We start from the raw sequence: 17,345 nt of genomic DNA, 5'->3' as shown, positions 1-17,345 counted from the left end.
GTATCCATAAGCACACGTTTATGACACTATCATGCACTATTCAAAAAGTATTGTCCAATCTTTCGACACTTTTCCACTATGTTTTCTTGTCAGAACGTAATCAAACGACCATACTCTAAACAAACGACCATACTCAAGAAGACAATACAGTTACGTAGGCAATATTATACTGGGAGCGCGACAAAACATCAACAGACAAAACATCGACACGACAAAACGCCGACACGACAAAACGCCGACGCGACAAAAGCTCGGCAAAAACATCGACAAAACATCGGCACATAATTTGTTTACACTTTTTCTTCATTTTCAGGGGTTAAATGACCTTGAAATCTTTACACATATCTGAAAGATTTGGTCTAAATCTTCAGACAGTCAAGATTAAGACTCGAACATTTACGGTTAATGTTCAGTTAATGGGTTGTGGTATTAAAATGTGCAGTTGTGAAAATTGTTGTCAGGTACTGACCAAACTTACACAGCTGACACCAAATTTAATACCAGTTCGATTAAGTGCAACACTGATATCTTTTATGTGACAGCAACTCAGTTTTAATGGCAAAGAGCTTAGTTTGGACATACTAGGACATACTAGACAAATTTCGTGTCAAATAATACCATTCTTTGTCACAGATAACAGCTCATTTCTGCATTTCTGTATTTTCATATTCGTAAGATAATATCTGTAATTTAGTCAATAATGAAAAAAGTTAGCAATATGGTTTAAATTCATTCAAACTAATTGAAGTATGACACAAATTATATACGTCCCCTTACTCTGCAAAGACATTATTTCGGTAAGGTTTAAGATATTGGCAAAACAACCAAACGTCTATTTAGTGGATTATATATGTCAGTATCGACTCAAGTTATGCGATTTCCTTTGATAATAGCAAACTTTATATAAAGAGATTGGTTTTCATTGTACCGTTAAAACTGATATATTTGTCATTCATAAGTTGTTGAACTGTATACATTTAGTAATTATGAACAAAAGCATAAAACAATAAAACAGAGATAATTTGACAACCCTGTATACAACTATTAGATTATTTAGAAGGAAACATTAGCCTAAAAGTTATTGTTATAAATCAACGCCATAACCTTTTTTTACCAGTTGCCAAAAAATAACCACCGGATATTTACTGTAGTTAAACTATAGAATTTCACTAAAGCCGCGCTACATTGTCTCAAACGTCGTTAATTTTGATCATCATATCATGATGGATAAATAACCTTCAAGTAACTTATACGAAATTTGGACCTTGTCATGGCGTAATGACACCTGTTTTTATCTCCTAGGAAGGTATTCATTTCATAATAATCGACGTTTTTCAAGTGCAGTTATATATACATTTGTATATAGGCAAACTTTGCGCTAAAGATATGTGTACAATTGAAAGCGCTTGCAGTGAAGAATTAAAATAATTGATAAAAAACAACAACACAGAAGTATACTGCTGTTAATTCCTTGTAAATTGAACTTTTATATATTTTATACCTGCACAAGGATTTTACTGACTTTTTAAATAATATATATATATATATGTAGTTTTGTTGTTTTTCCTTCCCTTATTATTCTTTGATAGCTTGTTTAGCGCAAAGTTTGCAATGTTTTTATTTCGGTCCACGAACACGAATCTCACAGGTAAAAACTTTCAGCAGATGTAATTCAGTTAGTATACTTATTAAAATATTATGTATTTAGAAAAGATCGTCCATGTATTTTGATGTTTATGATAAAAAATATATATAATACACATTTAAAAAACTAATATTCGCTCATGTTCGGTTATTTATGGTGGTACAGACCTGAAACAGATCGCGTGTTGCAATAATAACGTGCTTATTGCCACTATGACTTACTTCCAGAGTAAGTTACTGTTTTCTTTTTCAGTTTGTTTATTAGATATTGGTAAATCTAAGGGCCTCTATGATGGTGTAGCGTTTTGTTCCTCGGGCATCTTCGGTATTCGGTGGTTCCCCGATGGTTACAGCTCGACGTGAACATTTTTGTATGACACATCGTCAATACGTTTTTACTACTTTATCTTTACGACTTCTGTCCTTATTAAAATATATCCATCAAACACAAGTTGTAACTTTCCTTTTTGTGAAGTAAAGAACTCCATCACTATGGACGAAGATGAAAGTGTTTTCACTCATTTTGTACGTGTATTCAATTATATTCATTCTATTGTGACGATAAAGGAAGTCAATACTTGGAGCATTTCATCGTTCGATTATACGTGCTCTTAGACTAATTCTATAATTATTAATTATGATCATAAAATTATCTAATTTATTGTAAAGATGTTCAATGCTTATGTATGATAATCGTATGATCAAAATTATTTTCGACCATAAATGCGACAAAACGCCGACACGACACAATACGTCATGTCGATCTTTTGTCGCATCGATCAATTGTCGCGTCGGCGTTTTGTGGTGTCGATGTTTTGTCGCGTCGATGTTTTGTCTGTCGATGTTTTGTCATAGACCCATTATACTTTATATACTGCACGTAAATCTAAAGCTATATCACAGTTGAAAGTATCATTGAAAAAATACAAGTAACATCACGGCACACTATCTTAAAGTCATACTTGGTACGTGTTCAGGTTATATAGGGTTGACAGTCAGATTCGTATTACAATAATTACAGCAGAAACACATTACATAAAAATTGCCGACGGTTAAGTTTATTTCCGAAAATCTGCGTGAATCTCCGGAAAACTCCGAGAGCCTCATCTCGGACAGCGCTAAAATAAAAAAAAAAATAGCGGTCTCGCGAGAGCGCTAATTCACGTCCACGCATTAATTAGATATTTCACCAAAAATTGCGTTGCGCTAAATTTTTGACACGCTAAAAAAATGTACGTCTACAGTACGTTTGCACGTCTAAAACGTTTAGATTTTTGACAATGTCTCAATTTAGTTTTGATGTCAGAACCGCAAAGCGAAACAAACGTTGCATTCTCTACAAGCTTCACCAATCATATGACCAATCTCGGCAATCAACAAACTATCGTGTTTGACCATGTTTTCACCAATGTCGCCAACGTCTACTCCCCAATCACTGGCGTCTTTACTGCACCACAAAACGGCACGTATTTCTTTACGGCAACTATTATGTGTAATTACGGACAATACCTGGAAACCCAGTATTGCAACGATAGTGCGTTTGAGGCAGGGACTAATTCTGCTGTACTGTCATTAAAAACAGAGGACAAGGTGTGGGCTCGATATATGGGTAACGAAGGGAGTAATGTGTACAGATATACCTGGAGTACTTTCTTCAGTTTTCAAATTTTTATATGAGTTATAATGTAAGACATTGAATAAACATTTGATGAAAGTATTTGTCTTTTACATCTTGATTTCAGAATCTATTTGAATTTCAAAACCAAATAAAAATTATTCGCTGACTCTCAAAACGTTTATAAAAATGAAGCGTATTTTATAGATCATTCAATCAATAATCACTGACATTAATGACTTGTCTGCCTTTGTGCTGATGACGTGTCTGACTGATCTAGGTGCGTAGCACGGTCGTAAAAAGTAGTTACAATTTTTCTAACACTGTTGATACTAGTAAGTCGTGTTAGAATCGAAATAACAAGTTCCCAAGTGTGATTTTTCGTAGAATTACCCTAGTTTTTCTTTTTTATGCGAAAACAATATATGTGTTTACTTTATGAATGTATCATTTTAAAGAAATACCTAGTTTTAATTAATTGAATTCTTGAAGAAATACCTTAAATAGACTTAAACTTCCGTGTTATATTTTTTTCATCGTTTTACAGTTTCAGCTGTGTAAAAATTGTTATCTTATTTTCAATTATTGACTTCTCCTGACCTACTATCTCTTATCAATAGTTACTAAAACCATATTCACTTGATATCATTTATCAGTTAATACTTTGAAAGAAAGTAATTTGGCAATCTTCTATGCACATAGACAGCTTAGACTTACCTTCATTGTCCTTTTAAAGTATCGGCTATGCATATAAACTAATGTATCGCTATACTTTCTAGAGTAGGTATTTTTCATAGTATAACAATAATTAGAATTTTTATGTACTACACCGTGTTGTATTCATGTTTGAACATATTTCTTTCGGTCTCCCGTTACTGACCATCATCAGAAATTTAAATCGCTCGCCCTCTCCCTGAGCCGTTTATCTACAAAATACAAAATGTAGTGTGGTGTAACAGGGTCTAAGTTCACTATTCTAGCTACAACAACAACAACTCTGTTCTCTATAATAACTACTGTTTAATATAGTACTATGTTCTGAATATATACATCAATGTCTTTCTTCACAATTCCCTAACATAATCTCGATTATTTCATTAATGTCTAACTCTAACAATAATAATTCATTATTAATTGCCTCGGCTCTAAACTAACTTAAATCGTATGGAGTATCGGCATACGTTACTAACATTCGGACGGGCAAATTTGATACTGAAGTTCTATCTAGAAATTAGCGGTATTTAAGGAAAACTTCATAGGGATGACTAAATTGTTTTTCTCAAAAAGGGCACGCATTTTGACCATAATAATAAAAACATGTCATTATTTCATTTAGTCACCTGTCATAACAATTAGTTAGAAACAAAACAACAGTCATGACGCAGCCAATAACGTGGCCAGAGGGTAATTAACCTGGGCGAGATATCTTAACCTGTCATTTTCCAGATATGAACAAACGCTGAAGTTATTTAAAGTAGCATTCCGAAATTCTTTGTGTGTGACTTATAACTGACCGAAAACCAAGATGAAATATGCTTATCTAAATAAATATAATGAATTCATAAAGTCATTATACAGATGGTTATACTGCACCCATTAAATATCTTCCGATAAATGACAATAATTTTAGTGGGGTTAGAACACTAGTCATACTGCTAACAAAGCAAGCCGATATTGACCTCAATGAAAATAATTTTCAAAATATGTCGTGGAAAATTCATATCCTGCACTGTACAGAACGTATTTTTACATTTTGCAAAAGAGCATTAGAATCTTTGATTGTATTTATATAAAACACAAATTAAATGGCGAAGTACGTTCAGTGTATGATACACTTTCAAAGCATATGGATTCAATGAAAGTGTTTTTATATGTGTCTTTTCGATGGGAAATAATCGTAATTCTTTATTTCAGTTGTCGACTTGGGGTTTCAGTACTAGAAAATGAAATACCTCAGGCAAAATTGTAAATTTATTTACTTGATAGGTCTTAGATTGAATAACGAATACTTGTTTTGCAGGTTATATGACTCACAGCTATGTCTGACGATCCGAAGGAAAGTGGATACTATCTCCGTCTTGTGTCTATGTATATGGACATAGGTACAGAGACTGTTCTAGGTGTGTTTGTACACCTTTCACCAGGAAAAGATGCTGAAACATTTCTCAAGGCAAACCAACATGCTATTATAAAAATGAAGACCGAACATATCCTCAATGAACAAGAGTGTGCATCACTTCTGCAGAAAGGTACAAACGTTTTGAAGAGTCCACTTGATCTTAATCGTTTCGATGTGTCCTTATTGATAACTCTTGCAAGAAACCTTTTCACTAGTCACCAGCTTCCACCTCCCGCGAAAGGATGGAAGTATCCACCAAGAAACAAAGACAAGTCTGTAGCTGCTGACCTAATGCGTCTGAAGACAATCAGAAATGTTATTGTTGGTCATCATCCGAGAGCGCGATTGCCAAAGTGGCGATTTGACGATGAGTGGCAGGAAGTGTCAGAAATAATCCTTAGATTACAACAACAAATAGCCCCTGGAAACAAAGTGCACATTGAAAAGAGAATTGACGAGTACCGTGTGCAGAGACTAGACCCCAGTGTTGAGAACAAGTATGATGAGAAATTAAAGGAATGGCACGAGGAAGTAACTAATGTGCAGGATCAGGTAATTTCAACTAAACGAAATTAATTTGTCTGTAATAGAATATGTGAATAAAATATATAGTAAATGTTGAGCAAAACTAACTATTTAAATTGCTAATTGTAAAATAAATCATGAACTTATAAAAAAAGATAATGAAATATGTAAAAATTCTAATGTACATATTTGCGCACAGCTGCATAACGATGAAGGATAAGACAGTAACATGTAGAATATTCTTATTTTTCACGTATAGGTTGAAGAATTAATAAAGAAACTTGAAGGTACTGTAATTTTTTCTCATTCATTTATTACAAATTAATAATCGCTAAAAGGTTGAACAAAATAAACAACAACTACAAATAATCCTTTAATCAGACGCATTCTGAGTTGCAGTTTCCTGTTTCTATTTTACCTGGTATATGAAGTAAAACTTGACATCATTTCTTGAATATTACCGCTTTAAATAGAACAACACTGATAGATAATGTTTTACGAAAGCCTTAGCTGTAAATACACTACCGTACTCTGAGCTCAATAGGAAGAACGCAGACCTAAGGATCGCTGGGCCGTGAATTCGATCATCGGGCGAGGCGTATATTTTTTTTTTGTTTAAATTAACGATTTGATAAAATATGTTTCATCCTCTACCTCTGATTCCGGAAGAGAAGTCAGCATTTACTTGCAGAGAACAGGTTAATAATGGAAATGAATTTAGGTACACAGTTTAGGTTACATAACTGACATAATGTTTAAAAAGGGTGCTATACCAAAGACAAGCAGACAAACAAACAAATTATGTGTATAGACGAGGCGGTAGATAACTAAAATTTATACTTAGATGTATTATTTTTATCGTTTGTTTGTTTTAGCCGTTTTTATTATCTACTTTCGAAATTATCCATTTAGGTTTCGACGCCTATTTCAAAAATAAGAATGATCGATTTGAAAGATATACAAAGTTATTGACCAAAGGAGGCCACTTTGTATTATCAGCCCTTCTCGATAAGAAAATGAAAAAGCAAGGGATAGATCTAAGGAGCTTACTTGATGACAAGGAAGACACTCTTAAGAGGAATGTAACAGACTCAAAACAATTAGATTTTCTTTATCCATCAACTAACGCAACAGATCCGTTGGATACGTCTTCGTGGGATGTTTCTCTCCTTGCAACAGTCATTTTACAGCTTTTTGACAGTACGAAAGAAAGAGACATAAACCAAGACGTAAAAAATATAGGTGATGCTCAAAGAAATCATGCAGATGCTGCGCTGGTGGCGTTAGATAGTAATACGTTTGAAGATTATTGGACAGACCTTAAAGCTAGTATTAAAATTGTTTCTCGCGAACTCGATGAAGACAAGGCTGCTCAATGTCATCAGATATTGGAAGAATGCAAGAAGAGAATATCGGAGAAAGAATTTCAGACCTACATGGATGAATTAAAAGCCAAAGGCTCTCAAATGAAATCATTTACTGATATTTTTAAAGGTATATGGCATTGTATGCACTTTAAATCTACAGCTATTTACAATTTTATACTGATATTTCATGTAATGAAATTTACCTTTTAAAGACATCTGTTTCAAGTCTATTCTATTTTGTTTTAGCGTACATAAAATTGTGTCTAGTTATAACAAGATATATTCACGAATATATTGCAATGCATATCAAAAACTTACTTTTTACACTCATTATTATGTTGTTTAAGAAATGCAATAATAGAAGCATCTTTTCCTGTACCTTCAGTTTATTAAGTCACCTCAAATTATTCCTGTTTCGAGGATAACGTTATTGACGAAGCAGAATGCTTCTTGTTTCAGATACACTCAAGAAAACACAAGAGTTTCTGCAGGACATGATAACACATGGAATCAATTTCAAAAATGGTCACGGTATGTTTTAAAATACATGTATTTTAGTAAATAAAAACCACATACTAGAAGTATTATTTACATCAAAATGTAATACAAAACATTAATAAAACAATATAAAAGAACAGAATAACATGGATACTACTCCTCACAGTGTCGGATGGTTTTTTTTGCGGATATAATCTTTAACTTTGGTGTCGACAGCTATACCTGGTGCTTTATGTAAACCATCACTGTGCCTAAAATGTCTACGCGGGTTGTTTAAAAATATATAAATTGTCTCTAGCTTAGTCCCCGTGATTTGTATTACTGTAAAACTGGATCCATAACAATCGGTAACCTTACCTCTAGTATAGTTTGACGTAGCCCAGGTCAAAGTTAGTGACCATCCGATTTTTTACAATTGAAAAATATTGGAAGTCTTTTCCAACAGCAAATAAATATAACGTTTGGAGAATCCGAATATGATTTAGTTTTGCGAAATCAATTAAATTAAATTATAGTTACTTTTTGCATGCAAATAAGTCATTTGTGCGTTTTGTCTCACAAAGAATCAGAAGCATGACTGCTAATTAAACACTGTGATCTACTTTCACATTTCTGTAGCTACTGGCTTCAAAGTTAGACCACATGCATAAGATTGTGTACCGAAACAAACTTTGACCTTGACATTGACCTAGTGACCTACCGTCACAGTACAGGCTTCAAATTTAGATCACATGCATAGATTTGTGTTCTGAAATGAAATTTGACCTTGATTTTGACTTAGTGACCTACTTGCACATTTCTCAAGCTACAGCATTCAAATTTGGACCACTTGCATAGTTTTGTGTACCGAAATAAACTTTGACCTTAAGATTGACATAGTGACCTACTTCCAAATTTCTCAAACTACAGCCTTCAAACTAAATGCACATGCATAGTTTTGTGTACAAAGAACTTTTTCCTTGAAATTGATCTAGTGACCTACTTTCACATTTCTCAAGCTACACCTTTTTAAATTTGGGCCAGATGCATGGACCACATGCACAGTGTTGTGTACGGAAATGAAATTTGACCTTGAGCTAGTCAATAAGTCTTAAAATTTGGAACACTCAAAAATGGCACATTGGTGGGCGCCAAGATCACTCTGTGATCTCTTGTTTCATATAAAATCGACTTACTTCATAATGGATTTTCGACATTTTCTAGCATATCAGACTTTCAGAGACTTATATACCCATAAAGAACTAGATCGCTACTTTAGAAAAACAAAAATAAAGGGGGTGTTAACTTCTATATAAAAAAACTACACATCGTTAAATACAACCCGCTGAATTTACTACTTTTCGCTACTTTCAATTTCCTTTTTTGAGACATTGAATTCTTACGCCGCCATTTTACCTAGCATGCGATAGGAACATGCCGATTTCAATAGACTGCAAATTGATACATACTGAAACGCGGTATGGTAAAAGTAAGCACGTTGCTGCCGAGAAAATGCACTAGTAAAGGAAAAAAGATTAATACTATTTATATTTGGGCTACTTGGACCTGCGGAGGCTTACATTCTGTTTGGTAGTGATCAGCCAATAGATATAAGTTAACATCTATTTTGTAACACGTTTATAAGAAAGAACATTTCGTAGCGGAATGTGTTACTGGTTTTAATGATTAAAGTATTAGTGTACTAAATATAACTTGGGAAAAACAGTCTAGAACAAATGTACGTACTTGTTGAACATATATTGGAATGATCGTTGTTTTATCTAAATCAGTCCTGTTTGCTATGACATAAAAAGTCAATTTGTTTTGTGAATACTAGAGTAAATTAAAGTTTGATTAACGAAAATAAAAACGAGAACATAACACGATTGCAGAATAGGTTTAAATTTTACTCTGTATTTAAAGTGGCAAGGGCCAGTTTCGTATGCGGCCCGTGTACTTGCTTTAAGTAAAATAGTTAGATGAATTTTAGATACATTTATATTCAACTGGTTGCTTATGATGTTTATAGAAGTAAGGACTCCTGCTGACGAGTAATTATTGTGTAAAAAATAATTGCTAGAATTTATTTTCCTAGCTCCGTGTAGACGGCCGGGTCTAAACTCTTACCTGAGGTAAAGTAAGTCAGACGAAATGGGAAACGGTTATCCATCAGATTCAGCTCAAATTTGTGGAAAAGCAAATGGTTATGAGATACTTTTCTTTCTATAATTATTTTCGTCTAGTCACATGCTTTGAAATATACATATGGTTTTGGCTAGTCATTTGCAGATAATACAGTACAGGTCGAGCAAGGTGTACATTTTGGATCATTTTTGCCTCAAAATTTAGTGTCCTAAAACCGGGGTTTTATTTGTTTTTATCTTAGAAACGGATTCGGTAGGCTGAAAAAGTCTCATGATATAGCTAAGTATATGTAATACATCCGCGGTATACCTCCTTGGTATGTCTCAAAATTAGATCTTTTATGATTTTTGTCGCACTGGCATCAACGCAAATCTGTGGATTTTTCAAACTTAGCGTACCAACATGCCGGAAGTGAAAGCTATGCATAAATCATAGTCTTAGTCAACATTCACTTTTCTCTCATTTACAGTATTAAATATTAAACTATGAAAATGAATATGAAGTATAAATTAGAAAAAGCCTTTGACTGAAACTAAATCATCACAACATTACATTTTTTACAAAGGCCCCTGGAATGCTTTGTCGAAGGCGAAACACAAAAAAGGTATCTTATCGTTCGGATATTATCTCAAAACGTAGAAGTTTTTAAATTTGATAGGATTGTTAACCAGCATGTAAACTGATGTCCTGGTGATTAAATTGAGATTTTAGACAGCTAGACCAGAGGCTTGTCCCTAGACTAAGTCAAAGATACGCATAACAAGGGCGAGCAATTGTGTCGAATGTTTCTAAAATGACCTAGGATTATGAATAACTTTATTGGAATTATATGCAGCATGTGAAATTGCGCACCAGAGGTATTGTTTGATATTTTATTTCAAATTAGTAAGACTAGAGTTATAGCCCTTGACTTATTAAAGGTATGCATAAAAGTGCAGAAAAGATTTTGTTGCATATTTGATTTAAGGTCGTGGAACATAATGGAAATATTATTCAGCGTATGAGTATGAGCACTTCTATGGGTTTTGCTTGTTATTTCTGTCAGTCAGTCCAGAGTAACGGCCCTTGATTTAGTCAAAACTTAGCATAAAGTGCATGTGAGTTTGTATCGCATGTATCACAAAAAAAAACATTTGAGTCATAAAATATTAGAGGACTGTTGAATAAAATTATGAAGTTGCTTGCCTTGTGTTCTGTTTGGGATTTCACTCATCCGACAAAAGTTATGCTCCTTGACTTAGTGAAAAAATACATTATATGCTTTCAAGTGTGTATTATATCGTCTTAAAGTATTTGACCTAAAGCCATGAAAATATGTAGCAATATTATTCAGTATGTGCATTTCTGTATTTGAGCTTTGTTTTGAATTTTGTTCTGCAAGACCAGAGTTATGGCCCTTGACATTGTCAAAGTATGCATTAAGGACATTAAGCTTGTGTCCCATGTATCTCAAAAGGTATTTGACATCGAGTCATGAAACATAAGAGGAGTACTGTACTGTTTAATTTTGAAACCACTTTCAGAATTTTCGGTATGCAAAATGTATGGTCGAAAATGCATAATACACATTTTTATTTGATCTCCACGTTTTAGGTGAGAAATGCACATTAGTAAATTTCTATGTTCATGGCCACAGTTCATATAGTATTACTAGGGAAATTGTATAACGTATGCAGTGGCATTTTTTCCTGGTCTGGTGCCAGTCTTTAGGGTTTCTTTTGTTTATATTAAGTGAATCTCACTGTTAGTATACGCAAGTATAGGTTTTTAACTTTTATTATGTTAAGCATTTTTATTTATGCGCATTGGCATTTTTTGCAAAGTATGGGTTTTGTATAATGCAATGTTCTTAGAAAATTTGATTCAAAACCTAAGACTAAAATTGAAGTCATTCAGAGCAAAGCGATTCAGTCGATAATACATGTCTTACTTTGCTACAAGTAATTATATATATTCAATAACGATCATAGTGTGCTACCAATTTCCAGAATTAGAACTTAAGATGATAACTCTCGGTAAAAATGAAGAGAAGAAGGAATTGGCCGAGAAAATACTGACGGAAGTTTGGCATGAAGCGTTAGATAGATCAATACAAACGACATATTTCCCTGAAGTGAAGAAAGAAGTATTGAAGATATTGGAAGAAATAAAGAAGTCCAAGAGTGTTAAAAACATCACAATCAGTAAAAAATGTATATTGCTGCAGATTACATGCACATCACCAAATGATTTGTTAAACATGATTAACTACTTTGAGAGTGAAAACTGTCACGAATCATTTGGAAACATATCAAAAGAGCTTGGATATTACCTTAACACAGCTTTAGCAGTGTATTATGTTGTACCCATCGACTGTCTATGGGCTATTTCAAATCTACAAGGTATGTAATGTTATAAATATCAAATGATTTATTTACAATGGAACACATGTTCTGTGTAGTTTACAGTCAAATAATGGCTGGCTGCTTTTAACACATGCACATGTTTAGTAAATATACACAATACACACAGGCTATATTATTATGTAACTGCTTCCAACATGAAATATGAAAACAGATGGCTGTGTCACTGGATATGTATAATCACCAGACAGAGCACAAAATCTCTAATCAGTTTAGTTCAGTAAGTTTTAATTTCGAATCTCGTGATGATTTATTATGAGATCCAATTAATAAAAGTCTTTATACCTTGAAACTACGAGAGGGAATTTAAAGGTGGTCAATCACATTTAAGCAAAATTTAGTGACATTTTTTACTTTTTGTATATTCTGTTAGAGATTTATTTAAGAAACAAAAATACCCATTACTTAGAGTTAGATCCCTGTTAGAAATGTATACTTTATTGATTTTCATAAAAATTTGTAATTACTCCCCTTTAATATGAAAATATTTAAAATGCTTGGTATTTCTTTTTATTTCCATATAATTCCGAGTTTTACATTCGCATTGGATAGATATACCAAATATTTAACAATCTGAATCAAAAGGTGGGTTTTAAAATGCATGTAGCTTCTGAATTTCATTTTTTTTCCATTCCATCTTGGTTGCGCAACCAAGATAGGCAAAGGGAGGTAATAATAATTTTTCAAACTTGCATTTCTAATGAATTCAATCTATATATGTAATTGTTAATGCAATTGTTTTACGAATATAATACAATATATCGGTTAGTTATACATTTTCTTAGGTAAAGTATGTTTATCACATTTATACTTATGATAAAATAACTCGATCTTGGTTGGGCAACTGCAATAGGAAAACCAATTATTAAAAATATCTCCAGTGAAAACCTAACTTGTATTAAGCGCTAACTGAACATAAATGAGTGTAAATGATCAGATGTTAAAGTTTAAAACAAATCTGTTACTTAGCCAAAATCTGATTATCCACCTTTAAAATTTGGCATAATGGTAGGTGGCAATAGGATGAGAGAACAAAATCTGCAACACAATTGTTGTAATTTTAACTGATGACAGTCAGCGAAAGATCGAAGTACAGGACATGAGGATTGTGACTTTGTCTTTAATAATTTTGGAATCATTGCCCCTAGTTATGCGACTATTACGGGGAGGGTTTAGATGATTGCCTTATAGCTAAAACTTTATATTAACGTTTTGCAATAAGGTTGTAATATAAGAAAGGAATTTGAAGAAACTGTACATATTGATAGCTTTAAGAGAGGAGGTGTCGAATGCAAGAACAATATTCGAAAAAGAACTTCTTTGCACGAAATTGATTAGTGCAATTAAGGTTTGTCCGACGGGAGAAAAATTCAAGTATTCAGGATGGATTTCATGGAAAACTTGAAGATTATTTTCACAATAATTAAATGAAATACAACGCACATGAAATATCTCTGTTACATGTGTTGCAGTATTAATTCTTATTTGTCGAGGAGCATTCATTAGTTTCAGCGAAAGGCTTATTACTTTAACACAGGAGGGAGTCAGTGGCGCAGTGGTTAGCAGGTTGGACAACATCGCCAGCGGTCCGGGTTTGTTTCCCGGTCGCGGCTGATATCCCGGCTAGTATTCAGTGCTGGGTGATTTACTTACATTGGTACTGTTTCCAGCAGTATCGGCCTAGACTGGATGCTGGGGAGGTAATTGTGACACCTGCCGTGGGCTCGCTCGACTGGAATAAAGTTGTTCTATCAATTCCAGGTGGTTCGTCGACTGACAACGTTAAACAAGAAACTTTACCTTTACCTAAACACAGGTTCATACAAAAACCTTAGACTTTACAATATGGATTATATTTGTATTCATTACTTTTTAAGACGAATCCACACAACCAGAAGAGAGAGGCGTAAGGCTTCCGATAACAGTGTCCTCGCCTGCTGGGATGAAACATCTGATATCATTGTGCGGCAGAGAAGAGATTGCAAACAGTACAAACTCTATTGCGGACGCGTTGTCGAAACATTTAGATGATACAATAGAGCTGAAAACGTCAACAGATATGAAGGAACTAGGAACCGTTTTTGATGCAGGTTTGTCAAGTTTGTTTGCAGTATAGAGTATATTTAAACTCAATCATTTTACTCGACCAGCTATATAATCGTTCGTTGTACTTCGTATTTACATGTTTGTCTTTCTAAATAAGAGAATTGACTTTAATACATGGGTTGAATCTGATAACATACAAACTCGTATCATTTACAAAATTATGTATCTGCTATAACTATATCAAGTATAAAGCTGTTATAATTATAGCATTTTTTTATAATCATTTGTTTAATTGATGGAAAAGCATCCCAGACGATATATCTAGGGTCATGTTTTACAAACTAAGACATAACCTATATTTTGTTATCTAACAAAAACACAGAATGACTTTCTAAAAATCAGAAGGTCAATTTTCATTTAAATATCAAAATCTAAAAGTTATTCATGTCGGTATAGGATTATTTTACATAAGAGTTTCATTATCTAGTAATCAAAGGTATGAATGGTAATACAAAATGTACGTGTCATTTTCAATCTAAAATAGCAATTTTTATTTTCAATTAGTCTCTGTTTTAAGATTTGTTTGCATTTCTAGTCTTTCTTGTGAATTCTTTTAACATCGGGGCAAAAATGACAGCCACAGAGAAAACTCTGTTTATTTCAGTCAGTTATAATTGATTTATGTCAATTTCCTAAAGACGTCACATGAAAGTTTTGAAACAGATTATTGGAGTATGCTCTAGATCTGTTTTATATATATATATATATATACTCATACTTGGTGAGTTAAAGGGTCCCCATTAAGTTACTATATAAAATTTTGACCCACCTATCGGTTAAAATCAAAGAGACCCACTTATCAGTTCCTAACATATTAGGTCAGTTTAATAAGGGTAACCCCCCCCACCCCCCACCCCAGACCATTGAGAAAGTGGTAAAATTGTTGTTGGGTCCTAAACACCCGATAATCGACTTTCGACCCAACAATCGACTTCGGACCCAACTTTTGACTCTCAGATATACAAATGACCCTCTAACTTCTCAAGTTTGAAACTGTATATATATATATATATATATATATATATATATATATACTCAGTGTCACTGAAAAGTTACCACCCTAATGGCCCTTATATTTTAAAAATCCCATTGGACTGTGTTAAATGCATAACGCGACTACATTTTTGATGAAGCTGAGACGTCACTGGTGTAAAGATTTGTCAAATTCGATTAACTCCATTTGAGGCACGGGCTGCACGTGCAAAATGACTTTTTCCAGCAATGTCGACATGTATGAATTTTCTATCGCAAATCATTCATCGCACTTGAAAGTTAGTCGATAGACTAAAAGGAATACGTCAAAAAACTAGAATATCCTTGCTACGAATGTCACGTTTAAGGCACGGTCAACGCCATCAGGTCATTGACATGGTTGGCGCCGAACTTTCATGTCGCGAAATTGCACGTCGTATGTGCTGTTTTCACCTGACATTTATGAAATGGGTTAGGAGACATGATCAGACAGGGTCTATGAGTAATAGAGCGCGCACAAGTCATGAAAAGGTGACGTCGATATTGTATTAAATAGTAAAGAGGTATATATTAGGTGGTAACTTTTCAGTGACGCTGAGTACATATATATTGATTTTATTACATTTACAGATATTAATATAATTGTATTTAAAATACACCTAGCCGAAAGCGTGTTACTGTGGTATTTAAGATAAACTCAAACCGTTAACTGCGTTTCAGTACAGATGGAATCGGAAAGTGTCACAGGATATCATAATATTTTTTTGTAGTGCATTTAGCATGAACAAAGTTGGTGTGAGTCTCCGTATTTTTTTAACACACCCGTAGTGACTTAATGTTTAAAGAAATGCGTATCACACATAAAATGCGATATAAATATATATTTGAATAGATAAGTCAAGTTCTGACAGTAGTAGTGATTGCTCCACTACGGAAAGCAGTGTTATAAATAGTAACCAGCTGAAGCAGCCTGATGTCTCTGAGAAATTTTCTGAAGAAAAGAGCCCTGGTAACATGCCTGAAGAATTGACAGTACAGGAATTAGATGACAAGACGGTAAAATATCCTAGACAACAAAGGGTTTCACCTGTAGTATTTTCTGGTTTATTTTTGTTTTGTACAGTAATGTTACAGTATAGCATATCATGTGTTAAAAATTGCCAAAATCAATTGATATTTGAACTGGTATTTCCAGTAACAGTTGAAGAATTGGATTCGATAAACAAACTGGGTCACTGATCTGCATTTATTTTGAGAATAGATCTTTTCAATAATTTATAGTATTTTTTTCTCTAAATCTTGTGCAGAATAATTATGTATCTAAAGGGTTAAATCACAAATGCAAAACAATGGTAATATAAAATCAAATAAACTTACCCAAAATTGATATATTGATGGTATTAGATTTCACTACGTTAGAAATATCTTTTGCATCTTAAATTGATAAGGCATTTGAATACAATTTGAAATAAAAAAAACAACATGTTGAGATAAACAGTAGAAGACATGGACAGTTTTAAAAGGCAGGATCACTAATATTCAATGTTTAAGTATTTATATTCAAATAACGTTGTACATTTATCTGCTTCTTTCATCCGCATGTCAGTTTTGAATGTGTGTTGGATGTATGTTTAATTGAAATATTACCTAACAAAATAATGATTGCTTCTCCGTCAAAAACTAATAAAAAGTGCAATGATCTAAATTTTTCATCTCAAGCTGTTCTACTAGAATGTTGCCTCGTCAGAACTTCAGCTGATATGTCTAATAATTACAATCCACATCAGTATCTGATTTGCTTATATACATGTTTCTTCCTTGTAATTGATTTTAGTTTTAGATTCGTCCATCTATTACCTTCCATTTATGAGTTCGAATGCGTCACTGTGTTCTACGTGGTCCTTTATTATTTATGGAATATATATAATTTATAGTAATATATACATTTCGCGGAGGGATATCTCAATATCTAA

At 33.4% G+C, this 17,345-nt stretch overlaps 1 protein-coding gene across 1 annotated transcript in view; it reads left to right on the top strand.

Moving 5' to 3' along the window:
• The first annotated feature begins 5,297 nt into the window (after positions 1-5,297).
• LOC123532743 (uncharacterized) overlaps positions 5,298-17,345 on the top strand; it is a 46,120-nt gene continuing 34,072 nt past the window's right edge. The window contains exons 1-7 of the mRNA XM_053517949.1: positions 5,298-5,930; positions 6,163-6,190; positions 6,816-7,397; positions 7,730-7,801; positions 11,881-12,273; positions 14,172-14,384; positions 16,265-16,428. Of these exons, the coding sequence (XP_053373924.1) occupies positions 5,298-5,930; positions 6,163-6,190; positions 6,816-7,397; positions 7,730-7,801; positions 11,881-12,273; positions 14,172-14,384; positions 16,265-16,428 (2,085 nt within the window). The remainder of the gene's footprint in view (positions 5,931-6,162; positions 6,191-6,815; positions 7,398-7,729; positions 7,802-11,880; positions 12,274-14,171; positions 14,385-16,264; positions 16,429-17,345) is intronic.

Source organism: Mercenaria mercenaria, chromosome 11 (genome assembly GCF_021730395.1).
Source record: "Mercenaria mercenaria strain notata chromosome 11, MADL_Memer_1, whole genome shotgun sequence".
Classification (NCBI taxonomy): domain Eukaryota; kingdom Metazoa; phylum Mollusca; class Bivalvia; order Venerida; family Veneridae; genus Mercenaria; species Mercenaria mercenaria.
This window is presented reverse-complemented; position numbering and strand designations above follow the sequence as displayed.